The sequence below is a fragment of the Symphalangus syndactylus genome, chromosome 8 (assembly GCF_028878055.3).
Source record: "Symphalangus syndactylus isolate Jambi chromosome 8, NHGRI_mSymSyn1-v2.1_pri, whole genome shotgun sequence".
NCBI lineage: Eukaryota > Metazoa > Chordata > Mammalia > Primates > Hylobatidae > Symphalangus > Symphalangus syndactylus.
In genome coordinates this window covers 91,662,132-91,681,903 of record NC_072430.2, presented here as the reverse complement: position 1 = coordinate 91,681,903, position 19,772 = coordinate 91,662,132, and the positions used below count along the sequence as shown (strand labels likewise).

At 38.1% G+C, this 19,772-nt stretch overlaps 2 protein-coding genes across 3 annotated transcripts in view; one reads left to right on the top strand and one right to left on the bottom strand.

Moving 5' to 3' along the window:
• Positions 1-19,772, bottom strand: part of GULP1 (GULP PTB domain containing engulfment adaptor 1) — a 1,103,064-nt gene that overhangs the window by 1,043,092 nt on the left and 40,200 nt on the right. The window lies entirely within an intron of this gene.
• The window catches only part of TFPI (tissue factor pathway inhibitor), a 91,669-nt gene that overhangs the window by 35,977 nt on the left and 35,920 nt on the right, over positions 1-19,772 (top strand). For both annotated transcript variants that reach the window (XM_055289961.2, XM_055289962.2), the window contains exon 2: positions 15,758-15,880. In XM_055289961.2, the coding sequence (XP_055145936.1) occupies positions 15,772-15,880 (109 nt within the window). In that variant the 5' untranslated portion in view covers positions 15,758-15,771. The remainder of the gene's footprint in view (positions 1-15,757; positions 15,881-19,772) is intronic.

The following is a 19,772-nucleotide window of genomic DNA, read 5'->3' as shown; positions in this document are numbered from 1 at the left end:
GCAAGGAAGCTAAAAACCTTAAAAAAAAATTATAGAAATTGCTGACTAGAATAACCAGTTTAGAGAAGAACACAAATGACCTGATGGAGCTGAAAAACACAGCATGAGAACTTCGTGAAGCATACACAAGTATCAATAGCTGAATCAATCTAGCAGAAGAAAGGATATCAGAGGTTGAAGATCAACTTAATGAAATGAAGTGTGAAGACAAGATTAGAGAAAAAAGAATGAAAAAGGAGAATGAACAAAGCCTCTAAGAAACATGAGACTCTATGAAAAGACCAAATCTACGTTTGATTGGTGTACCTCAAAGTGACTGGGAGAATGGAAAGGAGCTGGAAAACACTCTTCAGGATATTATCCAGGAGAACTTCCCCAACCTAGCAAGACAGGCCAACACTCAAATTCAGGAAATACAGAGAACACCACAACGATGCTCCTTGAGAAGAGCAACCCAAAGACACATATTCATCAGATTCACCAAAGTTGAAATAAAGGAAAAAATGTTAAGGGCAGCCAGAGGGAAAGGTTGGGTTACCCATAAAGCAAAGCCTATCAGACTAACAGCAGATCTCTCTGCAGAAACTCTACAAGCCAGAAGAGAGTGGGCCAATGTTCTACATTCTTAAAGAAAAGAATTTTCAGCCTAGAATTTTGTATCCAGCCAAACGAAGCTTCATAAGGGAAAGAGAAATAAAATCCTTTACAGACAAGCAAATGCTGAGAAATTTTGTCACCACCAGGCCTGCCTTAAAAGAGCTCCTCCAGGAGCACTAAATATGGAAAGAAAGAATCGGTATCAGCCACTGCAAAAACATACCAAATTGTAAAAACCAACAACACTCTGAAGAAACTGCATCAACTAACAGTCAAGATAACCAGCTAGGGCCGGGCATGGTGGCTCATGCCTGTAATCCCAGCACTTTGGGAGGCCGAGGCGGGCGGATCACAAGATCAGGAGATCGAGACCATCCTGGCTAACACGGTGAAACCCTGTCTCTACTAAAAATACAAAAAATTAGCCGGGCAAGGTGGCGGGCGTCCATAGTCCCAGCTACGTGGGAGGCTGAGGCAGGAGAATGGCGTGAACCCTGGGAGGCAGAGCCTGCAGTAAGCCAAGACTGCACCACTGCACTCCAGCCTGGGTGAAAGAGTGAGACTCTGTCTCAAAAAAAAAAAAAGATAATAAGCTAGCATTATAATGACAGGATCAAATTCACACATAGCAATATTAACCTTAAATGTAAATGGGCTAAAAGCCCCAACTAAAAGACAGAGACTGGCATATTGGATACAGAGTCAAGACCCATTGGTATGTGCTATTCAGGAGACCCATGTCAAGTGCAAAGACACACATAGGCTCAAAATAAAAGGATGGAGGAATATTGACCAAGCAAATGGAAACCAAAACAAAGCAGGGGTTGCATTCCCAGTCTCTGATAAAACAGGCTTTAAACCAACAAAGATCAAAGAGCCAAAGAAAGGCATTACATAATGGTAAAGGGATCAATGAAACAAGAAGAGTTAACTATCCTAATATATATGCACCCAATACAGGAGCACCCAGATTCAAAAAGCAAGTTCTTAGAGACCTACAAAGAGATTTAGACTCCCACACAATAATAGTAGGAGACTTAAACACCGCACTGTCAATATTACACAGATTAATGAGACAGAAAATTAACAAGGATATTTAGCACTTGAACTCAGCTCTGGAACAAGTGGATCTAATAGGCATCTATGGAACTCTCAACCCCAAATCAACAGAATATACATTCTTCTCAGCACCACATCACACTTATTTTAAAATTAGCCACATAATTGGATGTAAAACACTCCTCAGCAAATGCAAAATAATGGAAATCATAACAAACAGTCTCTCAGACCACAGTGCAATCAAATTAGAACTCAGGATTAAGAAACTCAAAACCGCACAACTACATGGAAACTGAACAACCTTCTCCTAAATGACTACTGGGTAAATATCAAACTTAAGGCAGAAATAAATAAGTTCTTTCAAACCAATGAGAGCAAAGACACAACATACAAGAATCTCTGGGACAGAGCTAAAGCAGTGTTTAGAGGTAAATTAATAGCACTAAATGCCCCAAAGAGAAAGCAGGAAAGATCTAAAATTGACACCCTAATATCACAATTAAAAGAACTAGAGAAGCAAAAGCAAACAAATTCAAAAGCTAGCAGAAGACAAGAAATAACTAAGGTTAGAAACAAGTTCTTGGTGCTGTGAAGAAAACGTGTGCTCAATAAAAGATTACTTAGTAAGGCAATTTTACTTTTGTAGTGTAGCAGGACGAGCCACAGACAAAACTCCTCAGATACCAGGTTAAAGAAGGAAGGAGCTTTATTCAGCCAGGAATTTCAGCAGACTTGCACCTCAAAAGCTGAGCTCCCTGAGGGAGCAATTCCAATCCCTTTTAGGGGCTTACAACTCTAAGGGGGTCCACGTGAGAGGGTTGTGATCGATTGAGCAAGCAGGGGGTACGTGACTGGGGGCTGCGTGCACTGGTAATCAGAACGGAACAGAACAGGATAGGGATTTTCACAATGCTTTTCCATACAATGTCTGGAATCTATAGATAACATAACCGGTTAGGTCAGGGGTCGATCTTTAACTACCAGGCCCAGGGCGTGGCACTGGGCTGTCTGCCTGTGAATTTCATTTCTGCCTTTTATTTTTTACTTCTTCCTTCTTTGGAGGCAGAAATTGGACATAAGACAATATGAGCGGTGGTCTACTCCCTTATTCCCCCCTCTTTGAGAACCTCTGTCATTAGTGGGAGTTCTCACTTTCATCCTCACTACCCATGTCTTCTTGCAAGACAGATCAATAGTGATTCATATAGTACACTTGTGCTGAAGCATTTTGGTGAACTAAGGTAGTGATGAAGTTTTTTATTACTTGAAGGAGTACAGGTAGCAAACAAGGGAGTAGTAAGCAGGTTTCTATTACTATTATAATGTTTATTATAAGAGTTTTAAATCCTCTTAGTTCTGGAAACCATTTCCAAACATGGCCCCAGGATTAAATCCATGCCACACTTGCACGGGCACATGTGCCAGTTTTGTCATATCTTTAACTGTGTCTTCAACTACTTGCCCTTGATCATTTATGTGCAAACAGCAATTGTTTAGGTTAAATTTTCCACAGACTACTCCTTCAGCTGCTAGCAAGTAGTCTATTTTGATAGATAGCATTTCTCATCTGGGTTTTTGCTGGGCTAAAACAGTTAAAGCTCTGCCAGTTTGATTAGTTATTATTTCTAAGACAGCTTGTAACTGAATGATTCAGTTGAGCATATAAATGGGGGTTTGGTATCCCCACGAGCCATCTTGTGCCTAAGTGGCAGGTCCATAGTACTGTATGATTTTTTCAAGGCGCCACTCATCATCTTTCCAGTTGCCTATAGCTATGCTTCTCTTTTCTCGGTAAGCATAGACTGGGAAGCCTAGAAGTGTGCCTGTTTTTATGGGTACTAGGAAAAAGGATGGGTTATAGCACACATCAAGCTGGTCACTTCCAGGGCTATATACCTTGTACAGAATAGCATTATACAAACAAGCTCCTTTTAGAGTCCTGGCACACTTATAATAACCATAAAATAATAGAACTGTAGCAACCTTTTGTCCTACTGCAGTGACTTGACGTATATGCTGGGAACAGTCCTCAGTCTGGGAAAGGTCAGTTGAAATCCTTACTGTACAAGTCCAAATTTTAAGGAAAATGAGTCCGTGATGAGTTTCATGCTTCAGCTGTGCGTGGACCAGTCAGCTTCTGGGTGTGACTGGAGCAGGGCTTGTCATCTTCTTCAGAGTCACTTTGCAGGGGTTGGTGAAGCTGCTCCCGTCCACGTGCAGCTACCAGTCTGCTGATGTTCAAGGACGGTCTCAGAGTTTGGGCCTGCTAGAATAAACTGAGTCCAACACCTCTACACAGTTATGTTTAACTGGGCGCTCTGATACGGGGAGCAAGGTGGTGGGGTTTAGGGTGTTGCAAACTTCAATGGTTATGCAGGGATTTTCACAGAGCAAGCTCTGGTATCTAGTTAGTCTAGTATTCTTTAGCCAATGATGTCCTTTGGTATTTATTAAAGTCACCACAGTATGGGAGGCCTTTATCTTTAGGTTTTGCCCAAGCGTCAGCTTATCCACTTCTTATGCTAGCAGGGTTGTTGCTGCCAAGGCCCTCAAACATAGGGGCCAAGTCTTAGAAACGCCATCTAGTTGTTTAGAGAGGTAGGCCACTGGCCTTGGCCAGGGCCCCATCGTCTGGGTCAAAACTCTAACCGCCATTTTTTTTTTCTCTGTCTGACACATATAGTGTAAAAGGTTTTGTCTGGTCAGGTAGCCCCAGGGCTGTGGCCGACATGAGTTTTTCTTTTAACTCATGAAAAGCTCGTTGCTGTTGGTTGTAATAGATGTAGTTTATCCAATCTACATTTTTATTAACTGTCACCCACCAAAATATTGACTCAAATCCTGCGGCTGTTTGATTTTGGGCTTTAAATTGATCTGGTATTCCCTTTTGGACTCCAATTGCATCTAAATAGATGTGAGAGTCAAAAGACCCATAAGGGGCTTCTCTCGCTTTATGATGTCTTATTTTTCCTCCCTCTGGTTGATGAAGTGCCAGGGTGAAAGTGATAGCCAATTGGACAAAAGCACAAATGCCACTCCAGTTATTTGGCAGAGTGCCCAGTAAAGATCCACCACAATACCACCACACATCCGCTTGGGGATGAACAAGGGCTGACTGATTGATAAGCTCTTGAAAATTCTTAAGCTCACTGCATCCCTTCAGGTCTCCAAGGAATGCTAAGTTTTCTCCCTGTCATGAGAGACATGAAGTGAACCTAGTGTTGGGAGACGAAAGTGGGATGGCCCTTGAGGGCTGACCCACAGGGTGCTGAACTTCTGGATATAGCAGAAAGAGCTTGGCATGATTTATTACTCCAGGCTGTAGAATCCCGGAAAAGAGCTACCATGCAGCCCATGCCTGGTTGACTGGAGGACCACCTTAGTGGAAAGGGGACAATCTGGGCCCCTGGCCTGCCATGTGCACAAGCATAAGAATTGCTTTTGTTTAACATGTGGAGGGAATATTTGATCCATTCCAACCAGGCATTTGCATCTTGGTAACCTGTTTAATTGCCAAAGTTTGTATTAAGTCTTTTACTTCTATGATCCTCTAGTAAAATGAATGTATGGTTTTAGGAAATTACAAAAACCAGTTGGGGAAGTCCATCCTTGCTGTTTAGTGGTCCACAGAGTGTTGGACCAACTATGGCATAAAAGCTCTACATCGGGGGGCAAGACTCCTAGTTGGCACTGGGGTCTTTATGGAAATCTCCCTGGATTAAATGGTCCCAATTTACTAATGCCCAGTCTGAGGAGAGTCAGGAAGGACAGAGGTACTTTTCTGAAGTAGAGAGCTGTCTTTGACTTGGCAAGTCTCCACAGGGTATAACAAGGCAAGCATTAAATGCAATAGTGTGGGCAAAATTGACTTGGTTATGTTAATAACTAGATGGTCAGCAATAGAGCAAGGAAAGAAGAAAGAGTAATAGAATAGATGAAAGAGTTAAATTTTTCTTAGCTTAGTTTGGTAGGGTTTTCTCCTGGGACTATGGCCCAGGACTCTGGAGGGGGTGGTGCTTTCTTGACTCGGGTGTGATGAATCCATCCCCTTTCCATTGTATGAACAGCAGTCTCGGTGGTTAGCAGCACAAGGTAAGCTCCTTCCCAGGCTGGCTCGAGTTTTCCTTCTTACGTGATCTTTAGGCTGGTGCTGGTTTACCAGAAATTCTAGGGGTGGTACATGTGCTAAAAGACTTTTAGTTTTGGGTGAAAGGAAAGTGGAAGATAAACCAAGTATATAATTTTTAAGAAATTAATCTTTTGTTTTAAATGTGGGGACATCAGCAGTGGACTTTATAGTCCCTGGTGCCTTTCTACCACGAAATTTTTATTTCTCAGCACCTATTTTTATTAGTTTTTAGACCAAAGAAAGCCAAACACCATTTTATATTTGACAATGCTTCCTGTATGATTTTTATACCAGATAAGCTAAATTTCACCTTTATATTAGTGTGTTATTAATGTTAAACTTAGTTTTAATAAAACTTCGTAGACATATTTATTCAATTTTTAATGTCAGACCATAAGGTAAGATTTTTATAGACTCTTTTTAATCTTTTATAATTTTTGTTAAAGAGCAGGTTAGTGATTTAAGAAAAACCCGTCGTGTTTTTATTTTAATGTTTAGTTCACAGAAAAATTGGATGATAGCTCTTTAACTTTAGCTAATATGTTTACACACAGAATATTCTTTACGATTAATGTTTTAAAACTTGCTTAAACCTTCAAAACAAAACTTTTTTTAACCTTTTAATGTAGGTAAAAATCCACATTCTTATGCCTCCTTATAATCCCTTTGCCAAAGATATATTTTACTTTCCTTATACACCTTGCACATAAACTGTTTCTTCAATAGTTTTACATTCAGGAGGCCCAATTGCTTTTAAATTATACAACATTTATTGCATAAATTCTTTTTTATAACTTTTTTCTCTTTCATGACTTTCACAGACAATTCTTTGACATGCCTTAACTTTCTGACTTATTACAAACATTTCTTTCTTTAAACAACCAGTTAATTTATTTCAGAACAATAATTTACCATATAACGTTCTTTTTACATAAATTTTGCACCCCTCCCTCCATTTTTTCCCTTTTTTTTTGAAGATGATAACCATTCTTTTCCAAAGCAAACTTCCTTTATGTCTGTGGACTAGACTGTCTAAGGCCACAAGATTAGAAGTTACTATAATACATATTACACTGTTAACTTTTAGCAAAATTTACTTTTGTTGAAAACCTTGTAAGTCTGGGATTTCAATTATCCTTTGCTATTAATAAGACCTTGTTTAGTTCAAATTAACTTAGAATTGGTATAGATGGCTTTTTTTTTTCCTTCATTTACCCAGGAGGAAACATCTATCGTCCTGACCTGAAGGGAGTTCCTCTTACATCTGGTTGAACCTTTGTATAGTAATTAAGATTTAAATCCCCTTTAGGAAACCTGCTAGGTTAAGGGAATTTTCAGTGGTTAATGTTAAATCATCTTTTATCTTTTTTTCTAACAGAATACCCTTATACTTTAAGATTTTTAAGTTAGTAAGCTACATTTTTGTCTTTTTTTTTTTTTTTTTTAACTTAGGATACTTCTGAACTGGTAAGGTGTGCTCACAATGAGGTTTCCCCTAAAAGTTATTTTTCTACTTTCTTCTGTTAGCAAAGCAGTTGCCGCTACAGATTGAATGCATTTGGGCCATCCACAGGTTACTGGGTTAAGGACTTTTGATAGGAAGTCTAGGGGTTATCAGTGGCCTCAGTGCTTTTGGGGTATTCCCTCGTTTACACTGACAACAAAGTGGTATTGGAGTGTTACAGGGTTATGGAGAATACCTTTAATTATCAACTACAGGTTTTAAATTTACCTTGGCTTTTAAAGGAATAGGGTACACTGTTTTTTTTTCTTAACTACTTGTATATCGCTCTCTCTCTTTCCTTGACTCCCTTTTTGTCTTTCTATCTCTTCCTCTCTGTCCTTTTCTCTCTTTGCCTCTTTTCCTCTCTGTCTCTTTCCTCTCTTTCTCTCTCTCTGCTGGTCTTTCCTTCCCTCTGTCAGCCGCTTATGCTGCTGTTCTCTCAACCACTGTGGGGCCGGAGGGAGGGGATCTAAAATCGGCTGTAACCAAGTATCTATGTACAGGAACTTGTCTGCGTGCCCTGGCTTACAGGTTACCTTGTGCCATACCTTTGAAACAAGGGACCTGTCCAGGCTTACTTCTGATGGGAAACCCACCTCTAATGCTGGTCAGTCTATTTCACATAAAGTTCTAACTTTTCCTGGTGTCAGAGTAACACCATACTCTCCCTTACATCCTCTCTTGAAATTTTTCAACATAGTTCCTGGTGGGGTGGGCTTACTTTGTGCCTGACCCATGCTTCCTCGAGACAAAACACTACACTCACACCACATGCACACCGCAAAACAAAGAACGGGTAAAAAGGGCACACAGACACTTTTACAGTTTACACCAAACCAGAGTCAAAACCAAAATCAGAGTATCAAGAAATCCAAGTCAGGTCAAAACCAAAACCAGAGTATCAAGCAATCCAAGTCAAGTTAAAAACAAAAACCAAAGTGTTGGTACAGACACACCGTGGGTGATCAGGCCACGCTTCCACTCAAATGGAGTGGGCAAGTTCCAAAGACCAGTCTTACCAAGTTTCAGATGTCCAGACTGCAAGTGCCAGTTCTTTCCCGGTGTTCAGCCACTGCGTTGACCCTCTGCGGGGGCCTGCCATGCACTGCTCTAAAGAGGCATTCCACTGGGGCAAATGCCTAGCCAGGAGCACTCTCAGGATCCGCTCAAGCTGGCCAGAGTTCCCACAGGGATGCTCCACAGGGCAGGCCTAAGTCGCCTAAGGGGCTGCCTCGGCCTCTGTTAATCACCTCGCTTCCTGGTCAGGGAACCAAGAAATGTAGCAGAACGAGCTGTAGACAAAACTCCTCAGACACCGGGTTAAAGAAGTAAGGAGCTTTATTCAGCTGGGAATTTCGGCAGACTTGCATCTCAAAAGCCAAGCTCCCCAAGTGAGCAATTCCTGTCCCATTTAAGGGCCTTCAACCCTAAGGGGGTCTGTGTGAGAGGGTCGTGATTGATTGAGCATGCAGGGGGTACATGACTGGGGGCTGCATGCACCAGTAATCAGAATGGAACAGAACAGGACAGGGATTGTCACAATACTTTTCCATACAATGTCTGGAATCTATAGATGACAGAACTGGTTAGGTCAGGGGTCGATCTTTAACTACCAGGCCCAGGGCACAGCGCTGGGCTGCCTGCCTGTGGATTTCATTTCTGCCTTTTAGTTTTTACTTCTTTCTTTGGAGGCAGAAGTTGGGCATAAGACAATATGAGGGGTGGTCTCCTCTCTTAGTAGAAGGGTGTTATTCGCATGTCATTTTGAAAGCACACCAAGAGGGGTGGGCAGGGGTTTTTATTTTTAACACGAGGGGCTTTTACTGTTGTGCCTTTTTTTTACTGGCTGAGTTGGACTGTATAATCTAAGCTATTTTTGATTGGCTAATCTGAATAGAGCAAGGATGTGGGTTACAGTGGTAGGACAGTAGTTTCAGCAGGAAGAATAGTTGTAGAGTGCGTAATTAAGGGAACAGAACAGATGTAAGTTATAGATTAGGACTGGTGGGAAGGGTTGTTTATAGCACAGTTAACTATAGAAACTGGAGAAACAAAGAATGGGAAGAACACGGAACTAAAACATTTTGAAGATGAATTTATCATCTCTGACATATGTCTAGTCTCTGTTAGCTGGAGTTGGACTATACAATCAACACTGAACTTGATTGGCTAACTTGATAGGGGCAGGGGTGCGATTACACTGGTGGACAATGGGAGGGGTAATTTACAGATTGATTAGCAGATGTGGGCTCTGTAGACAAGGAATAATAGGAAAGTTGTTTACTGAAACTAAAACAGGGAGGCATAAAGGATAAGCAATGTAGTTTGGCTTTGGGAGTAGGGAACAAAGAGCAAGGATGCTAAACAAGCCAAACTTTTAAAGAGGAACTCTTTTTATATCTGACAACTAAGATCAAAGCAGAACTGAAGGAGATAGAGACAGGAAAAACCCTTCAAAAATCAATGAATACAGGAGCTGGTTATTTGAAAAGATCAGCAAATAGGTAGATTGCTAGCCAGACTAATGAAGAAGAAAAAAGAGAAGAAGCAAATCGATACAATAAAAAATGATCAAGGGGATATCACCACTGATCCCACAGAAATAGACTACCATCAGAGAATACTATAAACACCTCTACACAAATAAACTAGAAAATTTAGAAGAAATGGATAAATTCCTGGACACATACACCCTCCCAAGTCTAAACCAGGAAGAAGTCGAATCCCTGAATAGACCAATAACAAGTTCTGAAATTGAGGCAGTAACTAATAGCCCAGCAACCAAAAAAAGCCCAGGATCAGACAGATTCACAGCCGAATTCTACCAGAGGTACGAAGAGGAGATGGTGCCATTCCTTCTGAAACTATTCCAAACAATAGAAAAAGAGGGACACCTCCATAACTCATTTTATGAGGCCAGCATCATCCTGATACCAAAACCTGGCAGACACACAACAAAAAAAAAAGAACATTTCAGGCCAATATCCCTGATGCGAAAATATCCCAATGCGAAAATCCTCAATAAAATACTGGCAAACCAAATCCAGCAGTACATCAAAAAACTTATCCACCACGATCAAGTTGGCTTCATCCCTGGGATGCAAGGCTGGTTCAACATACACAAATCAATAAACTTAATCTATCACATAAACAGAACCAATGACAAAAACCACATGAGTATCTCGATAGATGCAGAAAAGTCCCCCAATAAAATTCAACACCTCTTCATGCTAAAAATTCTCAATAAACTAGGTATTGATGGAACGTATCTCAAAATAATAATAGCTATTTATGACAAACTCACAGCCAATATCATATAGAATGGGCAAAACCTGGAAGCATTCCCTTTGAAAGCCAGTACAAGACAAAGATGCCCTCTCTCACCACTCGTACTCAACATAGTATTGGAAGTTCTGGCCGGGGCACTCAGGCAAGAGAAAGAAATAAAGTTTATTCAAATAGGAAGAGAGGAAGTCAAATTGTCTCTGTTTGCAGATGACATGATTTTATATTTCAAAAACCCATCTTCTCAGCCCCAAATCTCCTTAAGCTGATACACAACTTCAGCAAAGTCTCAGAATACAAAAATCACAAGCATTCCTATACAACAATAACAGACAAACAGCCAAATCATGAGTGAACTCCCATTCACAATTGCTACAAAGAGAATAAAATACTTAGGAATACAACTCACAAGGGATGTGACGGACCTCTTCAAGGAGATCTACAAACCACTGCTCAAGGAAATAAAAGGACACAAACAAATGGAAAAACATTTCATGCTCATGGATAGGAAGAATCAATATTGAAAATATTGAAAAATATTGAATCATCTATTGAAATTTATAGATTCAATGCTATCCCTATTAAGCTACCATTGACTTTCTTCACAAAATTAGAAAAAACAAACTACTTTAAACTTCATATGGAACCAAAAAACAGTGTGTATAGCCAAGACAATTCTAAGCAAAAAGAGCAAACCTGGAGGCATCACACCACCTGACTTCAAACTACACTATGAGACTACAGTAACCAAAGCAGCATGGTACTGGTATCAAAACAGATATATAGACCAATGGAACAGAACAGAGGCCTCAGAAATAATAGCACACATCTAAAATCATTTGATCTTTGACAAACCTGACAAATATAAGCAATGGGGAAAGGATTTCCTATTTAATAAATCGTGTTGGGAAAACTGACTAGCCATATGCAGAAAACAGAAACTGGACCTCTTCCTTACACCTTATACAAAAATTAACTCAAGATAGATTAAAGACTTAAACATAAGACCTAAAACCATAAAAACCCTAGAAGAAAACCCAGGCAATACCATTCGGGACATAGGTATGAGCAAAGACTTCATGACTAAAACACCAAAAGCAATGGCAACAAAAGCCAAAACTGACAAATGGGATCTAATTAAACTAAAGAGCTTCTGCAAAGCAAAAGAAACTGTCATCAGAGTGAACAGGCAACCTACAGAATGGGAGAAAATTTTTGCAATCTATCCATCTGACAGAAGGCTAATATCTAGGATTTACAAAGAACTTAAATTTACAGAAAAAAACAAAACCATCAAAAAGTGGATGAAGGATATGAACAGGCACTTCTCAAAAGAAGACATTTATGCAGCCAACGAACATATGAAAAAAAGCTCATCATCACTGGTCAGTTAGAATGGTGATCATTAAAAAGCCAGGAAACAACAGATGCTGGAGAAATAAAAACTCTTTTATACTATTGTTGGGAATGTAAATTAGTTCAACCATTGTGGAAGATGGTGTAGCAATTCCTCAAGGATCTAGAACCAGAAATACCATTTGACCCAGTATAAATCATTCTACTATAAAGATGCTTTCACACATATGTTTGTTGAGGCACTATTCACAATAGAAAAGACTTGGAACCAACCCAAATGCCTATCAATGATAGACTGTATAAAGAAAATGTGGCACATATACACCATGGAATACTATGCAGCCATAAAAAACGATGTGTTCATGTCCTTTGCAGAGACACGGATGAAGCTGGAAACCATCATTCTCAGCAAACTAACACAGGAACAGAAAACCAAACACCACATGTTCTCACTCATAAGTGGAAGCTGAGCAATGATAACACATGGACACAGGGAAGGGAACATCACATACCAGGGTCTGTCAGGGGGTGGGAGGCTAGGGGAGGGATGGCATTAGGAGAAATACCTAATGTAGATGATGTGTTGATGGGTGCAGCAAACCAACATGCCATGTGTATACCTATGTAACAAACCTGCATGTTCTGCACATATATCCCAGAACTTAAAGTATAAAAAAATAAATAAAGCAACAATATGGAAAGTTAGGGGTAGAAAGTAACTTCATAGTGGAGAAATCTAACAATCGTTACCCCAGTCAGGTATTTAAGATCAATAGCAGTCATAAATTATGTTGGTAGTATGTATCCTTGTCATAATGTGACAAAAATGGCACTTTAACTCTGTTATCTTCTTTCCCAAACCCCATAACCCTGGTCTAATTATGAGTAAAAACATCAGATAAATTCTAGTAAGAGGATACCCTGCAAAATACCTGAAGAGTATTATTCAAAACTGTCAAGATCATCAAAAATAAGAAAAATCTGAGAAACCGTCACAGCCAAGGGAAGTTAAGGAGAGATGACAACTAGAGCAATTTGGTATTCTGGATGGGTTGCTAGAACAGAAACATGCTAGGGAAAAGCTAAGGATATTTGATTAACATATGGACTTTAGTTAGTAACAATATATCAATTTTGGTATATTAATAATAAGTGCGCCATACTAATGTAACATGTTAATAGGGAAACTGGGTGTGACGTGTATGAGAAGTCTGTACATTCTTCTCAATTTTTTTTTTGTAAATCTAAAACTTTTTTAAATAATAGGGTCAATTTTTTTAAAAGAAGATGTTTCTATTAGAAAGCCAGGATTATGGGCTTATCAAGCAGATCTTTACAGCAAATTCTCTGCTGATCTATGGAGGGAGGAGATCCGCAAATGGTGTTTTATAAACTTCTGTTTTCTAATTTTAAGAAAGTTGGATTTTTCCAAAAGGAAAAAGATTTTGCATGGTATATAGAAGTTGGTGCATGGATTCATCCCTACATTAAATCTGTTATCACCCAGAACCAGACAGAATTTTTGAGTAAAAATTTAGATATTTGATTCCTCCTGCAATTCATGTACCTTATTTGCCTTTTGCTTTTCTTTTTTTTAAAAAAAATTACATATGCTACTATTTAGCTATGGCTTGCTGTGGTATATAGTCATATAGTCATACAGTCATTTATCTGTCCAACACCCTTCCCTTCTGAAAGCAACAATTTCCTCCTTCTGGGAGTTATACTTGTCCCTTTCCACCACCCAAACCATATGGTTCCATTAACATTTGCCATGGCATTACATTTTCTTATTCCTGACCCCGGGCTGGTTTTGGGTCCACCAAATCTATGATGGTCTTCTACAATTCCCAACTCAAATGGATTGGTCCAAAAGGTGTCCCTTGTTTCATGCTGAAACTATCAGAGCTCGTCTCAAGCTGTTTAAGCCTGGACCATAAAGAGAAGTAGTCACACTATTTTGATTGAAAAACTCTTAAGGTTTAAAACCCAGGACAGTCCATTGTTCATGCATCATGCTATGCAGAGAAGATTGGGTCACACTGAGAGAAAATAAAGCTGTCTAAGGAGTGTAGCCACAATGAGAGATACCTGGTGGTGCTCAGCTCACCAGTTCTAGCTGTTTCTGAGAACCAATGCAAGCCTGCCCTTGTCATCTCAGATTGTTCCACATATTCTAGAATAAATAAACTGATGATCCAAATTTGTCAGAGCTGGTTTCTAATCCTAGCACCCAACGAAAGTCTAAAGTACTAAGTTTAGGCAATACCCTAGGTCGCCATTTTTTGAGAGGAACTTGCTGAATTTAGAGCACTCTCTCTCAAGGGCTTCAGCAGGCCCCCAATCTCAGCCTGCTTCCTGAACTGTGCGATGCAGAGCACACTCTGTATTTTATACTCAAAGTATAGCAGGATAGTATATTTCAAAGAATCAAATGAAAATAAATGAATCTCTGAAAAATATGTGTTCAAAAATGCGATAAAGATTAGAAGTTTAAAGATTCTTCAAAATCATGTATCTATATAAATATGTATATATATTTGTGAATTCAAATGGTTTATGGTATGATTTACAAGATATATGGCATCTCTACTGACTAAAAATCAAATGTATGTTAACACCTGCAAAGTGTGTGAGAAAAAAAGGTTATATATCTCACTAGTGATTTTAATGAAACTTAAAGCATAATAGCATTTATTACTTCATTATTATATGGCTACCCACAATGGTGTATATTGCAGCTGTGATCTGCTACAGACAAAACCAGATAATTCTCTAGATTGTTTTTGATGGAGTGTCTGTCCCTGTATTTGCGAATGTTTGCCGATAAGATCTCGCATTCCTTCCTGACTGGAATGGCACTGGTGGCTGAGAACAGGAAGGAAACAAGTGTTCCCTTCTTTTATTTTTCTGTGTTGCATGATCATTACACTTTTCCTTCCACCTTTAAATCCAAAGAAGAAGTCATCTTTAAAAACATAGAGGTGACTTTCTTTCTCTTTCTTTCTTTCTTTCTCTTTCTTTCTTCTTTCTTTTTTGGTGATAGATCTTTAAACAACGTTGAAACAGGAAAAGTCTCACTCTCCTATGGAAATCTGTTTCCTTTAGAGTGTAAGAGTGATGGCTTATCACTTAGAGTCACTTTTCTGTGAAACTTTTTGAATCAGATAACTCCCTAAACTGGGGAATAATGAACTGGGAAAGAGGACTAACTCGAATGTCAGACACTTCTTTTGTCCTCTGTTTTGGCTGTCTGCTATCTGACAGAAAACCTGGTTAGGAAATTGATGTAAATAATGTATTTTTTAAAGGAAACAAAGATGAAAATTCTGAAAATGTGTTTCCTTTTTAAAAGAAGAACTAGAGCAGAGGGAAAGATAAATCAGGAATTAAAAGTTGCATTAAAGAAATAATAGAAAAATGCCTAAATAATTATTGGTTCTAACTGAGAAAGAATAGCTGTGCGAAAAATGCGGAAAGTAAAATCGCACATGGAAATGGACTTTAATACATACTTCGCCATATTGATCAGCATTTACCCATGTCTCTCAATTACTGTCCTTTTTATTTATATTTTCAAAGTTGAAATATGACCTGTTTGCTTGAATATTAATAAATATATGCACTGAATGTGTTTGCCCATAATTCTGAATACTACATATACATTTTAAGTATGACTCATTGAGTATGCACAGAGAAATGTATGTGTATACACATAAAATGGCATAGAAATTTGCATATGAAGTACACATATGATGTTTACTAGTCTGTAAATGAGTGCGTATTAACACTTTATTTATTAGATATGTATGGGTTCTGTATTTCAGAGGTGATTTACACAATGAAGAAAATACACGCACTTTGGGCTTCCATATGCCTGCTGCTTAATCTTGCCCCTGCGCATCTTAATGCTGATTCTGAGGAAGATGAAGAACACACAATTATCACAGGTAAAATATTAGAATCATTTATCTTTTTAAGCTAGTTAAAGCTCCCAATTTTAATCTAAAAAATCTACCATATTTTTCCATTGTGGAGGGAAATTAGTTATGATTGAAGTGATATTTTTCTTTGGAAATTTATTATACATAATGTGTGTGTGTGTGGGGGGGGGTGTGTGTGTGTATACACGCACATGTGTGTTTTAAACAGTCCGAAACCAAGTAACTTTAGCTGAAACACTTCTCTCTTTTTTTCAGCATACAGTATTAAACACTGGAGTAGCTCTGGGCCATTGCAAGGAGCAAAATGTTGTAAAAACAGCTCCCTATGATATTTGATGCTACCCTTTGGCTAGGAAAAGTGTGAGGAGGAAAGGGAACTTCAGACATCTGAGGTTTCAGCTATTCTCTCTTTCTTCCCCATATTTCCAAAATCAAAACTTCCCAGTCGAGACTAATATAAAAATCTAGTCAACCAGGACACCAAAGGATCTAGTAATATAAGTTAGATCTAATGCCATAAAACTCTGTGTCTAAAAATGAGAATATTAACAATAAAAATAGAGCAAGGAGAAGACTGTATGGTGATGGTTATTGTGGATATATACCTTTCTTAACGTAACATTTTGTGGCAAATTAGTAAATTGTTGACAGAAATCTCAAGCATTGGTATTAATGAGAGAATATTAACAAAATGATAGCTTATTTTTCTATAGCGGTTTAAGATGTAAAAAAGATTTCCATAAATGCATTCTTATTTGATATCTCCAATAGCTTTTTAAAATGACTGTGTTCAGTGTACTTTAATAAAGTTTGAATAAATACATCTTCTGGGCCTGAAACTGTGGAAGGTGCTAGGGAAACATGTATGGCTGAGATAAGGTGCTCAAGAATCTCGCCATTTCCTAGGGGAGTGTGAAGGGGGGACAGTTTATTTCCGTATAAAGTAGTAAACAAAGTGACAGAAGCATGGAGAGTGCTGTTGTTGATGAAAGAGGAAGGAGATTCAATCAAGCTTGGTTCTCTGAGGGCTCTGCAAGGGGAAGTCATGTTACAAAAATTTCCTAGAGATGAAGCATTATTTAGTAAAAACCCTAATGTACCTTTTTGAAAATAGGAATTTGAACATTATGAGTTTCAATCCCTCATTCAGCTTTTTTCTCAAAAGTTGGTGGGTTAAAATTCTAACATTCTGGAGGTTACAGAAACAAGGAAGGTGGAAGATAAAATAAGTCCTAACAGGGAAAAAACAGGCAATCTCACTTGTGGGAAGTGAGAAGCAAATAGATCCAAGTGTTCCCTGTATTGTCCCAGTCCAATTTTCCTCAACTGGACTGAGAAAATGAATACTGGTTAACCAGGAAGTTCCTGAAATTGTTGCTGCTGCCACAGTCAATCAATAATCCAGAATTAAGTCATCAGTAATTAAGCCAGAATTTAAAATTACTACAAGGTAGCTTCCAAACCTAGGTGGATAACAAAGAATTTTGATATTTAAGCTAGACTTAAAGACCTCTTCACCAATTAGTTGCAGTTTTATCTAGTTTTATTTTCTTTTTATTTAAAATTAATTTTTATAATAACCTTATCTCACATCTGAAAAAATTCTATTTTGGAGATACAGTTTATCACATGATGCTAAGATCATAACATCATTTTATAGAAGTATATTATTTAATTGAAATAAAGTACTCATTAATAGAAAAATATATCAAATTTTATTGCTTCTCTCACAAGTAAATAGTAGATGATTTTTTAGCCATCAAATCAGCAGGGAGGATAATCTAGAATTAAAGTCTAGATAAGGCAAAAATGACAATAAAAAGAGTGGTGATAAGCTTTTTAAAACAATTCCATTGGGCTAGAAGAGAGAAAATTAAGAGTGAACATTTAGTGAAAGGCAAGAATCTTTTGTAGGATTTAGAATCAGACAGACCTGAGTTTGCAGGTGTAGTTTGCCACCTAGTACCTTTGTGAGACTGAGTAAGTTATTTAAACTTTCTGACTACCAGTGTCCCAAGCTGTAAATGAATAATGTAAATAACTAATTTCCTGTGGTTTTTATATAAAAAGTGGAAAAGCATCTGGCGCATTTTCTGACACGGAGAAGGCAAAAGGTACATGTGTTTTTTTCTTCCCTGCCAGAAAAAAAAAAAAAAAAAAAAAAAATCCTTCAATTAGAGTCTAGCAGCATGCGGATTCTTAGATGGTAAGTTACCTGACAGCCCTAGATTCGCAAATTAGTTCCAAGAGGATAAGCATTCTTACAGTCAAGGGCATGACATGTTTTCAGGCAGCAAATATTATAGTAAGCTTCTATCCAACATCCCAGGACATGGGGTGGGGGGAGGGGAGGGGAAGGCAGGATTGTAACCTTTAGACTATGAGACATAAAATTCATGACATCAAATGCAAATGATTCAATATAAACCAAGTTCTATTTATATGACTGGATCAGATTAAATTCCTTTTAGATTGCCCTGTATGTGTTTTGCTTTTTCATGGCTGCTGGCAGATAATTATTACCTCTGTAAATATTTCCTTCGAGTCCCAGGAAAGTTATTGCTGACACCTTCAGGCTAATTTAGGCATCCTACTGTTCACTCGCACAGCACCCAGGACTTTCTGAATATTTATGTAAGTCCTTAGTGTCTATATGCTCCATGAACGAGGGGCTGCTGTCATCTAATTTACTGTCATATCTGTAGTGACAGCACAGTGCTTGAGACATGGTCAATACCCAATTATTAACATTCAAAAGGGTTTATTCAAAATAAGAAATGAAAACCAAGGCAGATTTCCATCCCTTTTGGGTGGAGTGGCATGGCACTGTGGGTCACACAGCACACCTGGCCATTGCTTGAGTCCAGGGATGCTGTGCTTAGGTGTGGGCTGCAAGATCACTGCACAAAGAATATTCTAATACAGGATTTCTATAAGAAATACATTAAAGTGTGAATAAAGACAAATAATCACCTAATAATTAACAATATATAATTCATAAAAGTTAATACTTAGTGTTTCTCCTAGAAAATTTCTAGAAAATTATCACCTACTTCCATTATTGAAACCATTTTTAGTTTCATAAAGGTGAAGGTTTGAAAAAAGAGTTGTTGATTGAGTGGAAATTATATAATTAAAACTGTATGCTTGATCCAAATGCTACTTTAGGAATGTCCGTCACATATCTGTGACAATATCATGCAGTTATTAAGAATGCGTGAGATAGCTATTGTAAAACCGTATGAGGATCAATTTTAAACCTATCATTTATGGTATGAATTTAAGTTATTTACTTAATTTCTGCAATGCTATTTTATAATTTATAAAGTGAAGATAATAATGCCTAACTCAGTAGGTGGTTATGATCATTAAAGGGTACAATTACAAAAATGTCAAGAGTATTGTAATTACTCAGTGAGCAACATTAGCTATTATTGCTAGGTACGACTACTACAGCTAGTTTATCAGCTTTTGCGTTTGTAGTGCACTGCCGCCACCTGCTGGCGAAATTACTAAATAGCAGATTGAACTACAGGTGATTATATCTTTAACGCAGAAAATGGAAAAAAGATTTAGCTTGATGATAAACACTATCAAATATATTAAAAATAAAAAGTAGAGAAATCATCAATTAGTACCTGATAAAATTATTGATTTATAAAAAATGATTTTTCTGAATATACATGGCAATGCAGGTATTAGGTAAATTTCCCTGTGTTCTGCAGATACAGATCTTTATTCAAGTTTTCTATCTGAAACACTGCCTCAATAATTTGTCTCTAAAGTTCTAAAGTAATGTTAACTTGGGAATGAATAACATCACATTATATGAGAATTTCTACAGCAATTTGAGATAATGGTATATAGCTGTAAAATTAAAAATGCCAGAATATTTTTA